General features: G+C 41.1%; 2 protein-coding genes and 1 long non-coding RNA gene across 3 annotated transcripts; 1 reads left to right on the top strand and 2 right to left on the bottom strand.

Annotated features, from left to right (window-relative positions):
* Positions 1-2656, bottom strand: ATP5F1E (ATP synthase F1 subunit epsilon). Its single transcript, XM_032782613.2, has 3 exons — positions 2558-2656; positions 1787-1913; positions 1-155 (listed from the first exon to the last, which is right to left on the bottom strand). Exons 1-2 carry the CDS (start codon positions 2587-2589, stop codon positions 1790-1792), a joined length of 156 nt encoding a protein of 51 aa, XP_032638504.1. The 5' UTR covers positions 2590-2656; the 3' UTR covers positions 1-155; positions 1787-1789.
* A 7216-nt stretch (positions 2657-9872) lies between these two features.
* Positions 9873-18516, top strand: LOC142047724 (uncharacterized). Its single transcript, XR_012656980.1, has 3 exons — positions 9873-9953; positions 10085-10176; positions 16806-18516. It is a non-coding gene; the product is annotated as an uncharacterized LOC142047724 (long non-coding RNA).
* PRELID3B (PRELI domain containing 3B) lies at positions 13153-23724 on the bottom strand. Its single transcript, XM_032782616.2, is given in 7 exon segments — positions 13153-15655; positions 15658-15724; positions 18584-18686; positions 19887-19957; positions 20767-20856; positions 22339-22507; positions 23543-23724. Coding segments are annotated over 7 exon segments (621 nt in total). The 5' UTR covers positions 23575-23724; the 3' UTR covers positions 13153-15566.
* Between the last annotated feature and the right edge of the window lie 68 nt (positions 23725-23792).

The raw sequence follows: 23792 nt of genomic DNA, 5'->3' as shown, positions 1-23792 counted from the left end.
TCATGGTGAACTAGAAGCTCAGTTTATTAGCATGTTGACTTACGCACGCAGGCAGATTTTATAGCTAACATGAAGAGACTACATTGCACATCTTCAGACCCATGACCTTGTCTTCACTTGATATTTTGTCCATACAGTTCATCATGGGGACAATCCTATGAGAGATTTAAAGAATGTAATAAGTCATTTGCTGTAAGGAGACAGGATGTTAGTTTTTGCAGTTTGTTTCTAAACAAAAGAGTAGTATTTATTCATAATGGAGGTGGGAAAAGAGTTGTCTCAGTTCAAGTGCAAAAGTTCGGCCCCATATTTTTAGAATTGCTAAGCCTCCTCACCCAGTGGTCATCCTTGTGGTAGAGAAAGACTACACAGAAGGGCCCCTGAGAAATTAATTACTTCAGGCTACATTCACAAAGGGACAGCAATTTTGGGGGCTGACTGGTAAATCCTCTCTCTTGGGAGGTGAGATCCAGGTTTGAATCCCTGATTTGGAGCAGGGACTTGAACATGACTCTGTGACATCCCATTAAATGCCCCAACCACTGAATTAGAGAGTCACTTTCTCTCTCACTAGCTCAGTGGACAATGACTTATTCAACATGGAAGAGCTTCAACATAAAGAGACCCACTTATGGGTATCTGACAGCTGAGTGGTCAGGACACTCACCTGTTCAAATCCTGCTCCAATTCAGGGATTCAAACTAGGAGCTCCCCCCTCCCAAGTGAGTGCCTCCATTTGTAAATCTAGCCCTGTTTGTTCAAAGGACAGAAAAACAATGAGACTACTGAAGTTATTTACTTTGTTAACATTTGTAACAGATGATCCTAATTCAGTTGTTTGTATTTCAGTTTTTACCTTTATCTGCAAATTTTTAGAAAATATTGCTCCAACTTCTTGAAGAATGACACTATGCAAACAAGGTTCCTAGCAACATAAATACAACGGGAGTTTTGGACACGATGCAGAGAAAAACATGGCACCTTTACTGAGAAAGATGGATATCCCCATTAGACTGTAGTTCTAGTCACATGACTTCATGTAGTCTTTGGTCTGTTTTGACTAGCCAGGCTAAACCAACAGGTACACACCAGATTTCTTATCCATAGTCATTCCAGTCCATAGATATCTGGAAAAACTCCTCTTTAATTGCTTGCAGTGTATACGTCCTTATAAGTGAAGGGACAAATAGATCCACCTTTCACAAGCACAAAACATTTGCTCAACAGAAAAACAATGTAGATGAGATTAAGTTGCCTGTTAACCATCTGGGGAAGAGTTATTTAGGAATGTACTTTGGCTCTGTGTGCTAGGCTGGGCGGCAGGGTGGGGTGGCAGAGTTCAGGGACCAAATCAATCACTTGGTCTTGTTCAAATGAAGTAGAGAAAGAAAACAAAAAGATGCTATTCAAGCTAAAAGCTTCTAAGCCGCCTGTACCAGTTTAACCCAACCAGACACAGAGAGCTCAAAGTCCCCACAACCTAACCTCTTGTTTGAAGGCCGAGAGGATCTCATTTTACTGAGCTGAAATTAAAGTTTCCTCCTATCACTGAGCCAACTGGTAGTCCGAGAAATCTACAGACACCTCCAACATGTTACTCAATAGCCTATGCAACCAGTCTTATGCACCAAGACCTGGGCTACACTTTCTGCACAAGCTACCTGCAGGTTTTAGATTGTTGTTAACCTGACAAGTAATATGAGAAGATTCCTCAATATCACCGTGAGAAGAAGTTAGGAACCTATAATAAGGGATCCAAAAAACCCTTCCCATGCTATTTACTTACATCTTACTCCTTTTTAGGTTTCACTATTTTTATAGTGGCCACAGCAGCTTTTTCTGCCTCAGCTTTGTATTGTGGTTTCATCGCTGCTCTGACAGCATAGGCACAGATCTGGGAATAGCGGATGTAGCTGAAAAGAGGAAACAAACAGGATGAAAAACAGGTGGACCCCCAAGAATTAACATAATCAGCTCCAGGGATTCTAGGTCTGCTGGGAGCAGGCGAAGGTGCTGGCAACAACTGTACTGCCATGTTTTTGGGCAGCTCCCTACGTGAGGGCCTGCAGCAGAGCACCCTCCTGCCCGGTGAGCCACAACAGCGGATGTGATCGCACGGCGGAAACTGGCTCCCGCCCTTGGCCCCACGAGAGCTGAACCCAGGGGCGTGGCAGCACCGCCTTGCTTGAAATTGTTTCCATCACACAGAGGGTTTATTAGTTCCGTTCAATGGCTTCCAGCACCTCACTATGGAATTTGTTCCAGTGCCACGAGCCGGGACCGCTCCCCAGCCTAACAGCGGCCAAGTTGGCTCCCAACCTCGGCTCCTCAGAGGCCTCCTCCCCGCCGTGCCTGGACCCCAGGCGGGTACAGCCCAGGGCTACACCGCACACCTTCGCCCGGGCTATTGAGACCCTCCGCTCACGGCCACGGAGGCGCCGCTGCCCTAGTAGCGCCTGAGACTGCTCCGAGCCAGGCCTCAGCGCTCCGCCTGCGGCCGCTCCCCACCAGGAGACGGGCATAAGGCAGGCGCGGCCCAGCCGCGAGCAGCCGGTACCTGAGCCCGGCCTGCCTCCAGTACGCCACCATGGCTGCGGTTCCGGGACCCCTAGGCGCCAAGGTCAGCGCGCGCCGGAACAGGAAAGGCCCAAGCACCCGCCGGTAACCAATCGGAAACCGTCCCATTTCGCCAATCAAAGTTTATATCCCCTCAAGGAACTCGGCCAATCGCAGCCAACTAACTGCTCCCACCAATCGCAACCCGGTTCCTCCGTGCCGCCAATCAGAGTGCGGAGTGACCTGGCCCCCGCCCCCACCCCGTTTGCTGCAGGGGTTGGCAGCGCCGCGGCGCGGTGAAGCAGCGGCACTGCCCGCCCACTACGGGTCCATGGCGCGTCCGGAGGCCCTGCAGGCAGCCCCTGGCCTTGGGGGCTGAACTCTCACTCGGTGCTGCCAAAGGAGCCCGGAGTTTGCAGCCAGCGCTAGCCCCGAGTGGGGCAGCCCAAGCCCCGGTCAATCCACCTCAACAGCCCTGACTAGGTTGTGGGAACATGATAACCCCGCGTGGGCACCGTTAACCTACCCCCTCCCCCACACACCTCTGTCTGAAATCTGATTCACCTACTCCTGCCCCAGCTGACACCACAGATCTCTGAAGGAGATTAGAGGAAAACACGCCTCCCTTTCTGTTTCTTGGTGCATTCAAGAATGCTTTGTGGGAGCCAGCTCCACTCTTCCCTGATCCATAGCCAATTAGGACCTGATTCAGGGTTCCATAGAGACATGAGGCCCAGCTGCAGGGAACAACTTGTAGGATCAGGGCCTTTGTGAATATCCCCTGTTGCTCTGTGTGGGTCTTTAACACAGCAACCAGAGAGAAAAACCACTAAAATTGGGGAAGGGGATATAAGGGGAGGTGTGGGATGCAGAACCACTTCCAGAACTCTCTTGAAACTGACTAGGTTTCAAGTTGACTGTGTTCCCTGAAGAATATATTTTTATAAAAATGTTGTTTAATGTTCAACAACTTGGCATGGTTGTTAGCCCTAGACATCGCAGCCCCAATCCTGGCAACTGTCTCTGGACTGGCAGACCTCTGACCTGCATAATGTTCCAAACATTAATGAGGTGTTATATGTGTTCAGAGGTCTGTCTAAAGGGAACCAGTTTCAGGATCAGGGCTTTGGTTATTCATTTCTAAAACCACTGCCAATAACTTGCCTGAAAATCACCAAAAGTTAAGACAAAATAAACAATTATTTTCTACAAGGCTGGAAAACAGTGGATGGTCTTATTCATTATCACATGACATCTTACATTTATATAACACCTTTCAGTAAGTTTTAGGTTACAACTGACTAAAATATAGCTGAAGCAAACATCTGAGAATATACTTTTATAAAATGCACATAACCCATACCAAGATAATCATATCTGAAGAGCTGAAAATTGTTAGCAAAGGTGTCTGCAGACCCTAAAATTCTCTCACACTCACTGAGACCTCATCCTTGGGAAAGGGAGGCTTTAAAAAGGTCCTCCTTTAGATACAACAAAAGAAAACTGTCTTTTTTATATTTGTATACTCAGGGCCGGCGCTTGCATTTAGGAGGCTTAGGGAATCGCCTAGGGCGCCGGCATTATTAGGGGGTGGCATTTTGCCGGAGGGGGCGGCAGGCGGCTCCGGTGGAGCTGCCGCAGTGGTGCCTGCGGATGGTCGGCTGCTCCCGCGGCTCCGGTGGAGCTGCCACAGTCGTGCCTGCGGACGGTCAGCTGCTCGCGCGGCTCCTATGGACCTCCCGCAGGCACTACTGCGGCAGCTCCAGAGGAGCCACGGGGACCAGCGCGCGGAGTGGCGAAATGGCCATGTGCCTAGGGCGCACAAACCCCTGGCGCCGTTCCTGTGTATACTCCTGAAAACTATACTCATAATTTGCCTAAACATAGACATGGAAAAGGAGGGAAAATATATACCACTAAAAAGAAACCCAATCTAATCATTTTCTACAGTGGCCTGAAAATAGTGGGTTACTTTACATATATAACAATACTATTAAAAAAAATGATGGATCCAAGCATGCCCTCCTGCAAATTGAAGGTCAGAAGTTTGAGGATGAATCTCTGAGCTTCCCTAATGGAGCCTAAGCCAAAACTCATGTAAATCAATGGGAGTCATTTCATTTACTTCAGTGGGCCTTGGATCAGACCCATGGAATTGTTCCACTGAGGTATGTGCATGTGAGTCCCCCACCCCAAAAATAAAACAAAAAATTATGGATCCTCTTGGATCAACACAGGTGTTAGGAATCCCTGAAGACCTGTGCCATCCATGCAGATGCGCTGTTTTTCCATGACTATTCTGAGCTATTGCTGCAGTCTGTCTCCATAGAAGCTACATTGCAAAAATTTCTTGAGCATAGACTGCCCCTTGGAATGTCTTTAAAGTGAACTTCTCAAATGTGAAGTGGCTCCACTATGACATGAAGCCTCAAGCAGATTTACTGCTAGTTGCCTCCTGAGATGATATATGCATGCTGGCCTGCTCCCAGTGCAGGAGTCCTGGGAAAGGGCAGAGACAGTGCTGTGGAGATGGATTTAAACTGGGCATGATCTGAAAACCAGCCTCTTTCTCTCATCGTTTCAGAGTTGTTGCCAGAAAAGCAGCATTTCAATGGTCCATGTTGGAAGCAAAGCCTATTTCGTTCCATCAGAGAGAAGCAGGACACCACCACTTGGCAAATCCGTCCAGTAAACGTATCAATTAACTTATTAGTGTGTCTGCCTCAGACACAGAAGCCTGTACATGGCAAAGAACAGGTCATTTCCAAATGCATTAGAGCTTCAACTTGGTCTAAAAACCATGATAATAAAAAATCCATACATGATAAGAATGACAACGTAGCTTCCCCAAAATCCAAACCTGATCTTGGTGGATAACGCTGATGAAAGATGTGAGATTCACAGGCCTAAAGACATCTATTCATGCACAAATACAGTCTGTTACACAGCATGTACAGCAAAGGCAGTGAAAGTGAAAACGTGTCCATTTTGCCACACCAGCGTGCCTGAAAACCCTATAAGCCTGGAAGGGTGAGTCCTCTCTCCCTGCACATTCCCTACTTGACTTTTCCATTGCGATTGCTAGCAAGGGTTCAAATTAGTGCCACTAGTGATTATTGTATGTGTTATCTACATGGGACTGACCTTGACCAGCTCATTTCACCCCAGCCATTAATTTGCTGATTTTTAAGGGTCTACTCAACTGCTGGCAACAAATGCAGCAGTTGAAGTCAAACAATTTTTAAAAGCTTTTATAAAATAAAAATATCTCACAATTTCTCCTATAATAATTCCACAAAAATTATTATAAAAGAAGACAACAATCTTCTTTAATGTGTTTATTGTCTTGCTTGGTTTTCTGCAAGTCATTTTTGCTCTCTTACTTATGAGGCATACATGGCAAGTTGGAATAGTTTTCCAGCATGTAAAAAGTAACCTATTACTACAGAAATACCAATTATTTCTACTGAACACACAGCACTTTGGGCACAGCAGCTAGAGAGAGTGTCAATCAGTCAATATCAAACCCAACAAACTGAGCCAACCTCCTGAAAGAACAGGTAGTATCCGTGACAAAACAAACAAGAGCAGGATACCAGGAAGCATTGGAATATGCTCACCTCCATTATGTTTGTGACAATCCTGCCAACAAATTAGGTGTTGCACAGCTAACTGTTCTATTTGCTAAGTCATTTTAGTATTGATGGGAGAGAAGGAAGGGTTATTTTTAAACTAGGGTTGCTTTGATTTGTTACACCTGGTGATTTCATTTGATAAATACCACAGCTCCAAGCAAGGTCATTTGATGCCTCATGTGTTGCCCAAACCACCAAGGCAATTTATTAGGTCATTAGACGCCCTGGGCACCTTTATCCCACTAAATGTTCCTCTACTTTTCTTTGTCTTCCCCACTCCATCCCGTGCCTGTCTTTATGGCTCTGTCTCTCCCTCTTCCTCTTTGGTCTTTATTTTTTTCATCCTGCTTTGCGCTTTTGTCATGTCTTTCCTCTCACTGTACATCAGTGTGACATACTACCTGCCTCGAATTGTGCACACTTTGCTCAAGTTTTGGAGACATGCACACTGAGTGCAATTATTTGACCATTTAGCCCTTTTGTCATCTGTTGATCTTGGTTAGAAGATGAAAATTCAATATGAGCTTTTAAAAAGAGGCAGGGCTCTGAGAGAGGTAGCAGGCTGAGACAGAATGAGGCTTAGTGTATGAACATAAAAGCAGAGCTCTACAAAAACTCTATAACATAAATGACTGACTTTTCTGCAGCCATAAGGAAGGCACCACTACAGAGCTGTACAAACTGTTTTCATACCCAGAGCTGAGTACAATTTATAGAACTCTCCCAAACAGGAACTCATTTAGAGAGCTCTGACAGAGAGGTCCTGAGATTCTAAAAAGGTGAGATTGGAAAGGTCCAGAGAAACTGAAGAGGTGAGAGAAGAGGCATCCTGAAAGGTAAGGTCAGAGAGGTCCAGAAAGGGTGAAGAGATGAGACTAGAAACATCCAGAGAGGTTGATAAGGATAAATCAGAGGAACGCTGAGATGTTAAAGTGTTAAAATTAGTGAGGTCTAGTGATGCAGTGGAGGAAGAGGTCGAAGAGGTGAGATCAGATACATTCAGAGAGGGTGAAGAGATTCCATAAGGAAGGTCCAAGGAAGCTGAAGAGGTATGACTGGAGAAGTCTAGGGAGGGTAAAGATGAGAGACTCGAGAGATCCAAGGAGGCAGAAGAAGTGGGACTGGAGAGATCCAAGGATACTGAAGAGCTGGGATTAGAAAGGTCCAGAGAGCCCGAAAAGGTGAGACTGGAAAGGTCCAATGTGATTGAAGAAGTGAGACTGGAGAGTTGCAAGGAATCTGAAGATGTGAGACTGGAGAGCTCCAAGGAAATTGAAGTGGTGATGCTGCAGACATCCAGAGAGGCCAAAGAGCTGCAACTAGAGAGGTCCAGAGAAGATGAAGAGGTGAGATTAGAGAGGTCCAGGGACGATGAAGAAGTGTTGCTCGAGACGTCCAAAGAATCTGAGCAGCTGAGAGTGGAGAGGTCCAATGAATCTGAAAAGGTGAGTTTGGAGCGTTCTAAGGAGCCTGAAGACTCAAAAATGGAGGGATCCAGGGAGGCCAAAAAGGTGAGTCCACAGAGATACAGGGAGGCTGAAGAGACTGAAAAGCCAAGTAAATCCACAAAATGATTGATGTTTTATACAATCCTAGGCAGGTTCAGCTAAAACTCTCCAACAATTAAAATGCTAAGAAAATATAAAACAATGAGAACATAAAAACCAATTAATATTACTATTGAAAGTAACTAAACACAGATTTCACTCTGGGATTTTAATCAACTAAATTCTAATATTATAAGCTTACAGCATTATCCCTTAGAATACTAGCATTTCCCAGAATCCCAGATAAGTAAATGCATTTGTGCATCAGTATGTATCTGTCTTTTTTCTAAGTGTATCTATGTCCCTAGACCATAGTATGTGCAAAATCTTAGCACACGATCCTCCAAACACCCTCCTGTTACATACACAAGCTCATCACCTGGCCTGATGATTTAAAATAAAACAATAAAATAAGAGAATGAAAGTTACTAAACCTTCTTTTCAACTTCTGGACGCCAGATACCACAGGGCATTCAGTGATTAGAGTGGAATAAATGCCATTGCAGACAGATAGGTTTTTAAAGGCTTACAGTTAAAACAAACGTAGCTGTAAATGGCAAGTGTGAGTCCTACTTGGCCTATCACTATAAAGATATGATGGATCATTTCTTTCTGATCTGAGTCAATGCTGAGAGAGGCAGCATAATTCAGCAAAGTGCATCTCCTTGAGGACATTAATAGAAATGGAAAAGAAAATAGTAAATCTCTCAGCAGTAAGTGTTGGTTTATTTTGGGGGGCCAATGTCATTCCAAATTTCCTCACAACTAATTAAGAAATGTATTGAAAAGGTCTGGCAGCTTCTATTATGCTCTTTTATTTATTTTATATAGTGGTCCCATCTGATCACTTGTTATTTTTCCTTTGGGTGTAATTCTTAATAAAATAATGATGATCTTTAATTTGTGGGCACTCTGGCTGCCTTAATAAACTATACTGAAGAGATCAATTATGATAAATAGACAATACATCCATTTTAATCCCAGAGTAAGAACAAAGTTTGGGAAATGCTCAGCAAAGCAACAGAACATAAGCAACGTATAGCTGAAAACTTCAGATTATAGTTCAGAATGGTGCCTTCAATATAGTTTGGGATAGATCACAAGATGAAAATTCTACAGCTGCAGGCCCTGCTCCTGGTCCCTCAAGACTGCACAGCAAGACAGTCAGCAGTTCCAATCTTACTGACACCAGTTGTCATGATGGGACACATGGCAACAGATGTATTTTAAAAAAAACCATTACAAACATATATTCACTCACAGTTGTGTTCTAACACAGTATAATGGGCCAGGACATGTAAAGCATGCACTCTCAAGTGGTTACACAACTGAACTTTGTCTGTATCATTGTCTGACTGAGGTGCAGACACACGCATAGCTGATTTAACATCACTCCCACTAAGGTTGCTTCTTAGTGAAGAGAAGTCAACAGTTTAGTCATAGCATATATAGACTAAGGACCACAGGAATTTGGCACAATATGAAAAATATTTCATTCTACAAAATAAAATCCATATATGCAACAATATAAGGCCTAAACAATACTGAATTACCAAATAAACTTTACATTTATTTTTAATAAAGCCGTGATTTTAGAGGTCCTCCAATATAACTGTCATTTTATCAAGTGTACAAAGTATATGGATCAGGATGACAAAATACATGAAAATCTCTTCCCACACAGGTTTCAGTAATATTTATGATGAGCATATAAATATGCTCACTCTCCTTCTTCCCTTGCACACTTCGATGAAACAACAAAAATTGTGAACCATCTCTGAGAAATCCTTTCCCATCTAATGAATAAGGATCCATCATTCTGTGACTCTCTCTTCAGATTAAGAAGTTTCACACATGCACATTACAATAGAAAACAAATGATTATAACTAAGCTAATTGCAACACAATGAAAAACCAATTTTGACACGATTTCCAACACACTACAGATTCCAGTGTCCCTTCACTGTGTCTCTTCTGCATTAGAGTGGCAAGGCTACTCTGCTTTTCCTGTGAAATGACACACATTGGAGAAAAATGGAAGCATAGCCATTACTGCACAGAACATACTTCATACCTTCTCTAGCTGTGGATTTGTCACCTTTCTTCCCTAGTGTGAGCCACATTGGTCTCTGCTGTTAAAGCTCTGCTGGGCTTCCTGAAGATGACCCTAATCTGTTCAACTACTGGAAATCATGCCATGCTGATTAAAATACAGGTAATCTTCTGGTAAATCCCTTACTGCCTCAGTGAAGCACTAAGGATGGAGCACTAGTACATAATACTGTATTCTGAAATTATCTACAATTTTAATGTAAGGCTGCAGTTCTGTATTGTTTTCTATTACAGAGCTAGATGTTGGAGATGAGCTAGTGATGTGGATGAACCCATTAGGTGTTTTTTAACTTTTGGAGATTTGGATTCAACTCCTGGTTTAGACTGTAAGTAAAAATGACTTTGGCAGTGAAATTTTAATTTTCAGTTGTCCACTCTGCAAATTAGACACAATCTGGCAGCCTTGGCTGACTATTCTCTGTCTAGAGAGTCCTAAGTTTGGCATAATAAGGACATTGTGGGTCAAGATTCAGTCCACATTTACTAGTTACAAATAACTATTGTAAATGATGTATTTAATGACTTTTTCTTGTTCTTTTAATTTAAAATATATTTAACAATCTGTTGTAATATAACATAATATAGGATTTTTATTTCGGTAAATGTCAAAGCATTTTACAGACGATAGTAAATAACAATGGGTACAATTTTCTAAAGCACCTAAGTGACTTAAGAGCCTCATCAAAAGCAGCTAAGACACTTAGGTGTGGGATTCACAAAGGTACTTAGGCACCTAACTGTCCTTGAAATCAGGAATTGATGGTTTGCTAGAGCCACCCTTATGTGGAAACCCCAAAAGCTTAGGGGGGCAGACTCCATCACTGGAACTCTGGACTAGATTCCCCCCTGAAGCCTATGTAAATGATGCAGTGGGGGAAGAGTAAACATCACCCATACTGAAATTGTTTACTAAAACAAAAAAAACTCCAAAACCCCAGATGAACTATCCCACTAAACCCAAAGAAAAATACCATTTTGCTCTTTTATTAATTTTTTAAATACACAGTGCAGCCTTCAGCCATACAGTAGGAGCAAGATTTTAAAAGGCAATATCCTTGATTAGCTAGTATGAGCAGTCAAAGGTATTCTTGGGGACTAAAACTAATTGAACAGATTATAAATTCTGTTGAAAATAGCAGCAGCGAGGTAACAACCTAGATAGTAAGTTTCTGTAGGACCTTAGATTAAACTGGCCAACGTATCATAGTCCCAAATGTAATTTAAAATGTAAATTTCAAATAAGATTAACTACAGCAGCACTAGTGGGCTTCACTCACATTAAAGAACCCACTAGAACTCTACTGGGTCTCTCTAAACAGGAATCCTCAGTACAGGACGCAGTGGTTCTCAAACTTTTTTACTGGTAACCCTTCATAGCAAGCCTCTGAGTGCAACCCCCCCCTTATAAATTAAAAACACATTTTTATGTATTTAACACTATTATAAATGCTGGAGGTAAAGCGGGGTTTGGGGTGGAGGCTGACAGCTCATGACCCCATAGGGTCCCAACCTGTAGTTGGAGAACCCCTGTGCTAGAAGGTATGCTGTGGAAACAGACCAGGAAAAATCTGACAGTATTGCATCCAAAATAACCGAGAAGACAAATATAAAGTGATGGTGATAATATGCTAGGCTTTGTTATGTACCTGCATACCAGACAGTGAGCACACAACACTGAGGAACCAATAACGAGCAGAATGGGCTCTGGCCTATCTTAATTTCTTTCTGGCTGCTTTCTGAGGGCCTGTCTATAAATCTCACACAGCCAGTGTACAGGTGTCTGGCAGGCTTTGAGTGACTCGGTATAGTTTTGCTTGTTGTATACACACAATATTGCTATTAAACTATTGTAACAGTGTAGACTTGTAGTGTATAGTTTTGAGTAGGAGAAAAGTGATTTGGGGCCTATCTAGGATGATAAATTTGACCATTACATCCCTAGGATCTCACAACTCCTACATTAAAAATTTACTCTGAATCTATAATGCAGCAACTTTGAAGCAGAACTCCTACTGAACTCAATAATGGTGATCTGCTTAAAAACTGATAGCACAATATGGCTCTTTATTAAGGATACCTGATTTCCTGGTTCAAATTAGGAATTTTTAAACTCTGGACCAGATCCTCCTCACTATGCTCACAGCAAGTCCTAGTCAGCCTAGTAGCTTTAAGTCACTTTTGTGCCTAAAGTCATTTGTGTGCCAGTCGCAGTATCCAGCATAAACCAGCTTCAGAGTTGCTGTAAATTAAGATAGCTGCTGACATTCCCCCCTCCCACATTCAAATAGCTGTGGGCCAGCTAAATACAGGGTGCCCTGGCTGCTCTCTACATTGGGAGCTGGATGGAAGTGGCTCGGGAGCCACTCCGGAGACTCTGCACCAACCAGTACTTCTCCTAAGCAAAGGAAATCATCCATTACCTGGGTAAACTATTTATGACGACTTTGCAGTTGGCATGGCACAAAAACAGCTTGACCACAGGAGATAAATGGGCCTATTAGATCCAAAGCAAACCACTGAAAATGGTGAAAAGTCTACCACCTCCTTCCTTGCTCCCTCTCCCATGAATGGCCTCACCCTGTGAATAAGCCAGCCTCTCAAAGCAGTTAAAAATGGTTTCACCTAAACCCATTTCTAAGTCTGGCCAGCCTACTAGTTAAAACATTTTTTAAAAACATGTTCCTAGACTGGTTAGGAACTAAGAAACTGGGTCCCAGGGCAGCTTTCTATAACCCAAGGGTTTAATGCCAGGGCAATAGAGAAAGCAAGCAGCTATAAAAAAAGAATGAGTTTATTATGGTAATTGTGGTTCATAATATTGCCTCTCCATAGTCACACTTGCAGGATATTACCCCCAGTGCCACGGAGCTTTGGGAAATTTTGGGAAAGTAGTTCTTGTTGGAGGTCACAAGCTCAGGGCAGAAAGGGCTGCACTGCCCCTATGACGTCAGTTCCCTCTGTTAACCCCAAGAAAGGTGAGCAGATATTGCTAAGAAACATGCACTGACTTCAATGGACTTGGAACTGGGCTGCAGGTTAATGCATGGTAGTCTTACAGAAAAGAGACTTGGCAGTACAGAAAGGTTATAGGAACTGTTTGTGCTTAATTTATTGATGCCTCTGTAAATCTGGGGATATGCTATTTAATAAGTAAATTAAAAAGCAGAGTGTCTCTTCCCCTGCATTCAGTGTTCTCCCTCCGCTACAGAACAGTGAAGAAAAGAATCAGTAGCCTTCAAACTGACTGCTACTCTAAAGGGCATATAAGGTCTTACGACCTGATTGATTTCTTACCAACTAGCCAACACTCAACAACAATTTTATTTAAAATAAAAAAAATTACACACAAAAGCACTACCCTGCTCAGGAAGAGTCCAAAAGCCTGAATAAATATGAAACAAATCAAAACCCTTCAAATGCCTACTAAATATTGCCAGTTCAAGTTAGTTGGTCCACAGTGCGGCAAAATGAGGAAAATTTATATTGAGTTTAAAATGCACAGAATTAAGCTAGGTTTAAGAGAAAAAGGTATAAATTTAAAAAGTTTCTAATCACTAATTTGAGCATTGCAACTTTTATCACAAGATACATTATGACTACAGAAATTTGATCAAGTAGCAACATTTACTAATCTTTAGTTGAAATATAATTTCAGTTGTACGAACAATCTCCATGTGTAAAAAAAATCCACAACCCCTAATGGATTTGAGTTGCTTTTACAAATGTACTAACTAAGTCTCAAATTAAAACTTCATACGTTTAAGTAGAAAAATATTGAATAGGTACATTTTCTTTTGTTGCATTATACACATATATACAATCTTTCTTCTATATAAAATCTTATTGAAGTTTGTGTTCCCACTATATGGAGCACTGTTAAACTAAGAAAAGATCTAGTTTTGTGTCACTTTAACACACAATATTCAATATGCAACTTTAGTATCACAGAAAAATGGCATATAACAGAAAATACTAAACAGGTGACATCTTATATTCTGAAAAATGACACAAAACAACATATGATTAGGATTTGGTCTGAAATGCCAAATGGACCCTTATGGCACCAGAAGTCAGGATTTCCGACCAGTAAATCATCAGTGCTGTTTCTTTAATGCTACATTTTGCACTTTTCCCTCCCACTGATGGGTGCCTTAGGACCTGTCTACGCTGACACTTTACAGTCCTGCAACCTTCTCGCTCAGGGGTGTGAAAAAACACACCCCTGAGCACTGAAAGTTTCAGCACTGTAACGTGCCAGTATAGACAGTACACCAGTGCTGGTAGCCATGCTCCTAGTGCTGGTAGCTATGCCTCTCATGGAAGTGGGTTTTTTAGCTGTGCCATGACTACACAAGCCATGTAGGCAAGCCAGTGTAGACAAGACCTTATTTTATGAGATTGATTCACTGATTCCAACGGAATTATCTGCAGAGTAATATAGTACTTGACTTCAGTACAGTTGGCAAAAATCTGACCCTTAGCAATAAGCTGTGGGAATTCAAGAATGAGACAGCACCAAGAATCTGTGGCCAGTACCAAGAGACAAGATTATCGAACTCTCTTCTAAATTCTGATTCCCGTCTTTCATTTAAAAGCCTTGTTTATAAGCAGACAATTATTTCAATAAGATATAAAAGGAGGCACACAAAGCATTACATAGAAAATTAAATGCAAAATATTGTGTTTAAATTAAAGGACACCCAAACAGTCTGTGATGCCATGCTTAATGAGTATTTTTGAAGCATGATTAGGCAACATTTTAAACATGTTTAGCAATGTAACAACTCCTGTAAACATATGAGGAAGTATCTCAGTCTCACTTCTACAAAGCTCCTCTAATAACATCAAGGAAGTTTTTCTTCTGAATTTCAAAATATATTTCTACTTTTCTATGAAGCTTTAATAGTCTACAAAATTACATGTTAAAATGCACATGTGGTTACAGTACTCTTCTGCATAGAGATTGTTTTCCTTTGTATTGTGACAGTGGATGAAAAATAAGCAAGCACATAGGGCTAAATTCTTCTGTCAGTTATTGGCATGTAACACTCAACTTCATATTTAAGGACACAACTTGGGCCTCAGCAGATAAGTACACTATTCAAAACTATTCAGTGACTTTTATTGTGAGTTTTAAGATGCTGTTTAACTTTAAAAGTACCGTTTTAGCTAAGCTATCCAATAACTTTTTAACAGCAGTTTTCAAAACAAGTATTTTTATACAAACATGCATTTATACTTCAGACTTCAAGTAATAAAACTTCCATCTAAATCAAGTTATATGATTCAACTGCCCAAGACAAACATAACATCAACTTTGCTAGAACAAGACATTTTGCTTAATTATGTGCTTGGTCCCAAAAGAGGTAGAGTTCATGAATCAAACCACTAAATTCCACCCAAGTAAGATTCACTAACATGTCTATCTCCTGCAACATCTGCAACCTTACCTAGGATAAAAACTGTTCTATATAAGTGTTCATTAAATACAGGAATTAGCTCTGAATATTAGGAGGTTATTTCATTTGAAACAAACGTTCAGTCCAATGAAACTAACACGTTAGTGAAGCCCCAGCACATAACCTTCAGTCACAAGAATTTGTAACTTCTCTCCAAGTTTTAATTTAAAAACTACCTAATATACAAATATGCCTTTAAATAACAAATATAAGAATAAATATATTTCAACTTGGAGAGAAGTTTTAGTTTGCTTATTTCACTTAGACCTATTACTTGATATAGCTGTATTCACTATTATTTCTCTACAAATGCTGCCGCTGCCATAGAAGTCCTCATGCTTCCTCTTGCTGAAGCTGTGAACTCCTCAATTTCAGCATTCAATTTACTGATTACCCATTCCAATGCTTCACGGCCCTGCAATTAAAAAACAACAACACGTATTCATATATTTATGAAGAAAGGAAAGGTCTGTAAGAAAATGGCCAAGGCATCATATTTTCTTGAAGACTAGCTAGAACAAAACAGTTGAAACAGGGGAGCCAAGAGTGAGCACAGATATACCTCCACTATTCATGCAAACCAGAAGATCTTTCTCCCAAGTCCCAGACTTCCCTTTAAAACCTTTATAGGGCTAAGCTATGAAAGACCATGGCTAATTAATTTTATTTGAGCCTAGGTGATGTTAAACATTTTTTTCTTTATACTCTGGATTTGAAATCTAAAATTAATTTCTGCTAGTATTCACTGACAGAAAACAAAAATGTAGTTAGGTCTTGACAAAATGTATACAAGGTAGACAATGTGACTTTTTGCTTAACATACACACACAATTTTATAATCCACAAGCTATAGCTTCACACACCCCTGGAATCCTTTTGGACACCTAGTTGTTTGAGATTCCAGCAACAGCTGATACTAATGATAGCCAAAACTGGTTAAAAGAATGCACCACATCTTACATAAAAACCCCAAATCGTCAGGTGAGCCAGGTCTTTGGAAGCTCCAGGTCAGAACAACTGTATTGTACTATATACTTAGTCACAAGCATCCCCTAATAATACTGAAATTCCATAGGTAAGACTGAGTTGAGTTTTGCATGCAAAAGGGACTGAACCACTTTGTTACGTATGAAGATAAGGTATAGCATTTTCTTTCAGCACAGAATACATTTTCTGAAAATTTAACTGATTTGCTTGTAAATTGAGTTTAATTTACTGTAGTGGACTTGAAGAAAAAAAGTCAAGTGTCTTTAAATCAGCTGAATCTGAGATTTACAAACACTTGTGCGCTAATCATAATTGTATGGTTACTGCAAAGTGCAAATACAAGGAAGAGTCCTTGGGTGTCTTGTCTGTGTATTTCCATATGTTAATATACATGGACTTCTCACTACACTGGCTCTTAGCAGAATAATATGTTGAGTTCAAAAGCTGCAATCCTAAATTAAGGCCTTCCATGATACTGGCCCAAGGTTGGTTTTTTTTGTTTTTTTAAGACAAATTCTGTGTACAATGACAGTCCTTAGAAACATGATGCTGTCAACATCAAGGACGAAGCTACTGAGAAAGACGAAACAGGGCATTCTCAAGAACAGGACCAAAGCTTCAGAGTTTACTCCACCAGAGATTAAAATTATCACAAATATTACAGTTTTCAGACTCAAGTGAAAACTCAATTCAGTTTCTCTCTCCTATAGTTGCAGTAAAAACCACAAGAAAGAAGACAAAGATATAGAAAAAAGGAAGAAGAAAGTCAGAAAATGAATAGCACAACAGTGAGAAAAGAGAACATTCACATAAACACAGATTAAAAAAATTCACGTGACTGACAGATGGGAAGGCAAGGAGGAAAATTAGGTCTCTAGCTGTTCAGATTTGATTTCAAATTCTTTGTGAGACACTCATAACTAAAATGATGGGCACTATTATAAAAACTATGAGAGAGAAATATTAGAGGGGCCATAGATAAAATTGTTCTAAAAGACAATAAAATTATCCAGTTTTGTCTTCTTGTCTCTGGCACCAGCAAATACAATGGATTATATTCTATGGCTGAAATTTATCCTCATGCAGGAGGCCCACACAAAGCCTTACATGTCTCTTATTCCCCATTTTAAAAGACTTAAAACTACACCTAAGTTTCAGAGTAGCAGCCATGTTAGTCTGTATCCGCAAAAAGAACAGGAGTACTTGTGGCACCTTAGAGACTAACACATTTATTTGAGCATAAAGTACCACAAGTACTCCTGTTCTTTATACCTAAGTTGTTACATGAAACAATGTGCAGAGCATCTTTGTACTGAGGTAAATACTATGTGAAGTATTTTCTTTAATTAGGTTTCTATTTACTGCCTTTTCATTTTGTCTCTCCCAAAGTTCTGTATTCTATGACAATATCAAAAGGTAGGGGTGACGAAGACCATGCATGTAACTAATAAATTAAGTTTTAGCAAACCAAAAGTTGATGAATTTAGTTTTTATAAAACTGAAGATGTAAATTAAATGAGACCTCAACACACACTGTTTCAACAAATAAAGCGAACAATCAAAGTATCAAGGAAATAAGTGCAGTTTTTTGTTGTTTTTTTTTTTTAAAGATTTTGTTTAGTTTAGCAATGCTTAAATTGTGATTGCAAAGTTGCTTCTGTCAAGCCTATGCTTCCCAACTGCTGTAGTGCAGTCCAGGAGCTGTTTGGATTTCCAGAGGCTAGCTGACCAGTTGCAGTAAAAAGCAGCAACTTTTTGCATCTACTTCACATCTGCTGGATGTAAAATTCTGGATGGCACTTGAACTGGAGGAATAGTAAACATATAGAACAGAACCAAAGTTCAAAGTAACCTGGAGATGCTAGCTCAGGCAGCATGAGGATACTTGGTACTAATATACATACAGTCAACGAGGAGAAAAAACCCAAAAGATTCAGAGGGATGTGATCAAGCAGCCACACCCATCGTGCTAAAACATGCTTATTTTTATTTTGTCATTTTAAATGTTAGGACAATATTAACAAAGTGCTATTGTTACGCTAGGGAAGATGCAGAATCAGGATTGAGAGGTTGAGTGTGGAGATGCCTATCACAGGATCTGTATTTCAAGAAATGATTCACACTACGATCCCTTTTGAGAAGGCTGTCAGATCTTTTTCAAAAGTAAACTAAATGCAATAAGAACAATGTAAAAAAACCAAAACACTTAGCTTTTTTTTTTTTTTTTTTAACTCCACAAATCAGGAAGCCAGAAGTCATAGAACATATATGTAGGAGTCATACTTACTTTATTCGCATTGGAAGAGATAGTGTTTTCCATTAATCCTTCTAGATAACTGCTGACACTGACACCTTTCACAGAGATTATTGCTTCTTGAGTCAAAATGGTTCTGAGTAAAGAAAAGTTCCCTTTATTTTTTCACATTATAAAAACAATTATTCTTTATAAAAATAGCTCCTAACCCCACCCTCCAAATGCCCTTCTTCCACAGATCTACCTGGCAAAACTGTTTCTCTCTCTTGCTTCCGGAATGCTGGAACAGAAAAGCATGTACACACTCCCCCCAATGACTAATTGTTTTGAAATGGGATATGTTGCTGTGAGGCTGGGTGTGCATGATTCTCTGTTCCACCATTCCAGAAATAAAATACAGTAACCCCTACCCACCCACAAAAGTCCCTTACTTCTTCTTGAATCCTAAATTCTCCATAATAAAGGGTAAAAGGGAGGGTCAACATGGATCTGCAGATGGACTACATTCAAAGACCAAAAGTCACCTCCCTTATGACATTGCCAGGACATATTCCCACTGAGAGAGACTAACTAGCAGCACCAATCTTCCAGGAGGGGGCTGTGGAATACTACTAGCTACAAAATGATAACACAGCTCTCCCAAAAGGAGCAGCTAATCTGATCTACAATTACTTTAGTTAGTCTAAAAGAAATCCAGATGCAGACAGGTGTATGGTCTGTGTGCACTCAGGTTGATGGGAAAAAAAGATTAGAGACCCATGAAATTCCTTTTATTAAACAATTTTTCATTTTATTTTCCTGCAATTTTGTGTTATTTAATTTTATCCACTTTATCAACATGGGTGGAGGGGTGAGGGATCTTGCTGAGGGAGGTCACAGAGCAAGCCTGCCAAGCACTCGCCTGGCAGTGGCATCATGATGACAGAGGGGTGGCCGGGCCAAACCTGAAATGGCACTGAGAAACCATGCACCAAGTCGCAACACCCCAGAGCAAGGAGCTGGCCCAGCCCCCTGGGACAGAAGACATAGCTGCAGGGTGAGTTTTTTGCTTTATATGTTGTTTTTCATTTTATTTCATATTTGTAAAAAACACAGGACTCTGGAAATGAGAGATAGTTGAGAGACCAGGGATTTTTATACCCTTCATTTTAAAATGCTGAAACAGAGGGGCATATGCTCACTTCCTGAACAGCTGCTTTGAAAGGGACTCCACTGTCCTAGGGAAGGGCATGCAATCTCACAGTGGGGATTTGCAGAAGCAATGCCATTAAGGATAATATAAATTTATTTTACTCTTCTAAGGTGAAATCTTGAAGACAAATATACGTGCACTTACTTTTCTGGCTCTTGAGGATGTGGTTTATAGATAAGCCTCTCATCTACTGATACCAGATTTGTAAATGAAATCTATGGAATAAAATGAGTTAGATTCTTATCAAATAAATAAAAAAGCTTCATTAAGAAGATGCAATAAATACAACTAGAACAACCTATGACCTTAACACTCAAATATCTGATTTTAAACACCATCCTTCAATGTGGTATTCTAATTTAATACTCTAAAATTACAGCTGAAATACTATTTAATGAAACTGGTATAAACATACATAAAAGAAATAAATCCTGAAGTTCAAGCTTGCTAAACTACTTTTTCTTCTTATGTCCTTCAGCATACACTGTCAAGGACTGTTGAGGAGGGGATAGCTCAGGGGTTTAAACATTGGCCTGCTAAATCCAGGCTTGTGAGTTCAATCCTTGAGGGGGCCACTTGGGAATCGGGGGCAAAATCAGTACTTGCTCCTGCTAGTGACAGCAGGGAGCTGGACTCAATGACCTTTCAGGGTCCCTTCCTGCTCTATGAGATAGATATATCTCCATATATTAAGATCACAAAAGGATTTTAACAACAACCACGTACAAATGATATACAGTACTGAGCAAAGTACTACACAGTAAGGTAGCAGCAATACGACAAAAGAATTTTTGAAACAAGGTGGGATGCTTTGTATATGCTAATCACTAATCATTTCTAGTACAGGTGTTTCATAAAGCTGGCAAAAAAGTTCCTTTACTATAAGGGGCTATAGGAGGTTGAGAATATGAGGTATGCTATTTTCAAGATAAAATTTTCTCTTTCAAACTGTTTATACAATTTAAACATGTCAGTCAACTAGTGACTTTCTAGTATTATTGATTAAAGAAATTACAATACTTACATTACTTGACTTAAGTTCCATTGTTTTTTCCACAGGGTCAACTACAGAGTGTTCTTGAACATATGTCTTTGTTCTGCAAGCACCAATGAGCTACAAGAAAGATACCCAAGATTATACACGCAAACACACTGCAGCAACTATTCTGAAAAGGTTAAAGATTTGTATTTACTTTTTTCCTTTCATTTCAACAAACTATGGAACATCAAAGTAAACATTATTATACTGAATAAAGAGTAAGAAATGGAACTAGCCTTAAAATGACAAAGTTGGTATTTATTTCCTGCTTAAAATAATAGGTATAATTTAATTCAATTTCTTTAAAAGAACGCCATCAGTTTGAAATCCACCAATTTTAAAAAAAAGCTAGAAGTCCCACTGTTCTTCCCTCTGACAGTTTTAAAACCACATGCTCCTATTAGAAAAATATTCTCGCTCATTATGCTGCAAAAAAGCTGCAGAATGATTATACAGTGGAAAGGGTGAATTTGTCCATAGACAGTTGTCAAACGTGCAGGGAAAAATAAAATAATTTTTCTATAATTCTTTTCAGTTATAGCAACTGTGTTACTTTTAACAACTGCAGGTAAAACAGTTTATACTGAAATGTGATTTAAGTTAACATCCTTTTAAACTTTGGAAAAGTATGCAATAGTCTAAACTATATTATCTACTACCTACAAAACAGAATTCTGTTAATCATTTAAAAGTAACATCACAAAAAATCAGAAGAATGCTGTTCTCTCAACTACATGAGAAATAAGTGGCATGGTTTCCCAAGTCCAACCTTATTCTTCCAGAACATAAAATAGTAGCACTAGCTATTAAAAGGAAATACTACTACTCCCTTACTCCCAACCTTTGTCTGTCTTGTCTGTCTGTCTTGAATTTGAGGCAAGAACAGTCTTTGACAATGTTTATGTAAAGTGCAACAATGGGATCTGATCTTAATTTATGGGGTATTTATAACTGATAATAAATAAGGAAGCATGTGGTTCTTCCGCTAAGCTAATAAAGAAACTCTTATCATGAGGAAAGCCATGTTAATACATTGGGAATGATTTATGTACCTTTCAGGACCAAAGTATACTACAAAACTTCAAGGATCAAACCATAGCAGAAGAATGTCAGTGTACCTGACAATCCAATACAAATTTGCCATTTTTAGGAACAGGACACCTTAAGAGAACAGCTGTTAACCAGATTACTACTGCTGCTGCTTTTCAAGTAACCAAGCAATAAGATACAAGAGTTGTTGCTGCAAGATAAGACATGAAAGGTCATATTGGGCTTTACCCCCACCTGCCTACACAAAGCAAGATTTAGATACAAGAGCAGCTTCTGTGCTTGAGGATAGGTAAAGTGACTGCTCCCGCCTAGTGCCACAGGGACATAAATAATTGTAAAGGAGATAGGGACATGGGATGGCACTAAGGAATGGTGCAGTACGTATGATCCCCCAGGCCTTGTGTTGTCCCAAGAAGAGCTGAATTGTAAATTATATACTGTTTTGATTATTTATAAAAATGAGATAACTCATACGTACTCTCTCTCATCTTCTAATAATGTACTTACTGATTTTACGATAGAAGGCATGCCCCATTCTGTACTGAGCAGTCTATGGCTATGCAACTTTCCACTGGGGTCTATGTGTCTGTCTAGTACATCAACTCCAATCACACTAGGGTTCATGGGATTTGGGTATTTCTGCATAGCAGCTGTTGTAACTGTTTCCCAGGGGTGGCTGACAAAATAAATCAAAATTAACATATTTATAAATTACATACATTAGTTTGTCATACTTTCTATTACATAACAAAAAAGATGCAGTTTACAGTTTGCTTTAAAAATACAGGTACAAAACATATTCAGTTGAAACAATACCTAAACAAACCAAACAATTATTTGTGGAATACCAGAGTATTGCAGATTTCTTAATTACTGGCTTTACTGTAACACAGCAGTTCTCAAACTGTGGGTCATGACCACATTTTAATTGGGTCACCAGGGCTGGCTTAGACTTGCTGGGACTTGGGGAAGCCTGAGCCCCACAACCCTAGGCAGCCGGGCACAGGTTACAAGCCCCCTGGCTGGAGATGAAGCCCTGGGGCACGGGTTTTGACCTCTTCCTGCCCGGGAAGGTGAGGCTCAGGCTTTGCGCCCCGACTCCGCCCTGGGCAGTGGGACTCAGGCAGACTCAGGCTTCGGCCCCCCCTCCTGGGGTCGTGTAGCAATTTTTGTTGTCACAAGGGCGTCGCAAAGCAATGGTGTTGGAGAACCACTGCCCCACCTGAATTAACAACTATGTAAGACCATGATAATGTCACCGACGTCCCAAACGGTAGAGATCTTTTACACTGGACCGACGGCTGCTGGCGGAAGGGACAAGCTTGCGAGCTCCACAGCTCTTCTGCAGCTCCGCGGAGCTCGAGGCTCGCCTCTTCCTCCTCGCCCGCCTCCTACGCCGCGCACCCACAACTAGCTAGGGGCCCCTTGGCAAGAACCTTCTCCCCCCGGCCCTCGCAGATCCCCTGCCACAGGCTGCTAGCGCTGCCCCGGGTCTCCGGGCCGCGGCGCTGAGGGAGCCCCCCAGGCAGGGGCTTTGCCTCCACAGAGCGGCAGCTGCTGTGCCGGCGGGCCCCCGTCGTCGCTCTTCACACCGCCCCGGCTGGGAAACGAGCCTCTCCACGCGGGCCCAGGCCCTACCCGGGTCGCTCATCCCCCGCACAGCGCGCGCGTGGGCCCGCGGCCGTTGCCCCCCCCTTCGCGCAGCCCTTACTCGAAGACATGCTCCGAGATCCAGATCTTCATGGTGCCGGCGGTGACTGGCCCGCGGCAGGCGGGCGGTGCTGCGGCCGCGCGTCTCCCCCTCACGCGACGCCCCTGCAGGCCCTGCGAATAGAATGGAAGCCAGAGCCGGCGGCGGCCTCTGCGCCTGCGCCGCGAGGAGAGGCGCGTTAGGCCCTGGTGGGAGACGGGGAGGGAGAGGGAAGATACGTCCCTCTCCAATATTACGCTCTTGCGTCAGT

Source organism: Chelonoidis abingdonii, chromosome 14 (genome assembly GCF_003597395.2).
Source record: "Chelonoidis abingdonii isolate Lonesome George chromosome 14, CheloAbing_2.0, whole genome shotgun sequence".
Lineage (NCBI taxonomy): Eukaryota > Metazoa > Chordata > Testudines > Testudinidae > Chelonoidis > Chelonoidis abingdonii.
The sequence above is the reverse complement of the archived record's forward strand: the minus strand, read 5'-3'. Positions and strand labels throughout refer to the sequence as shown.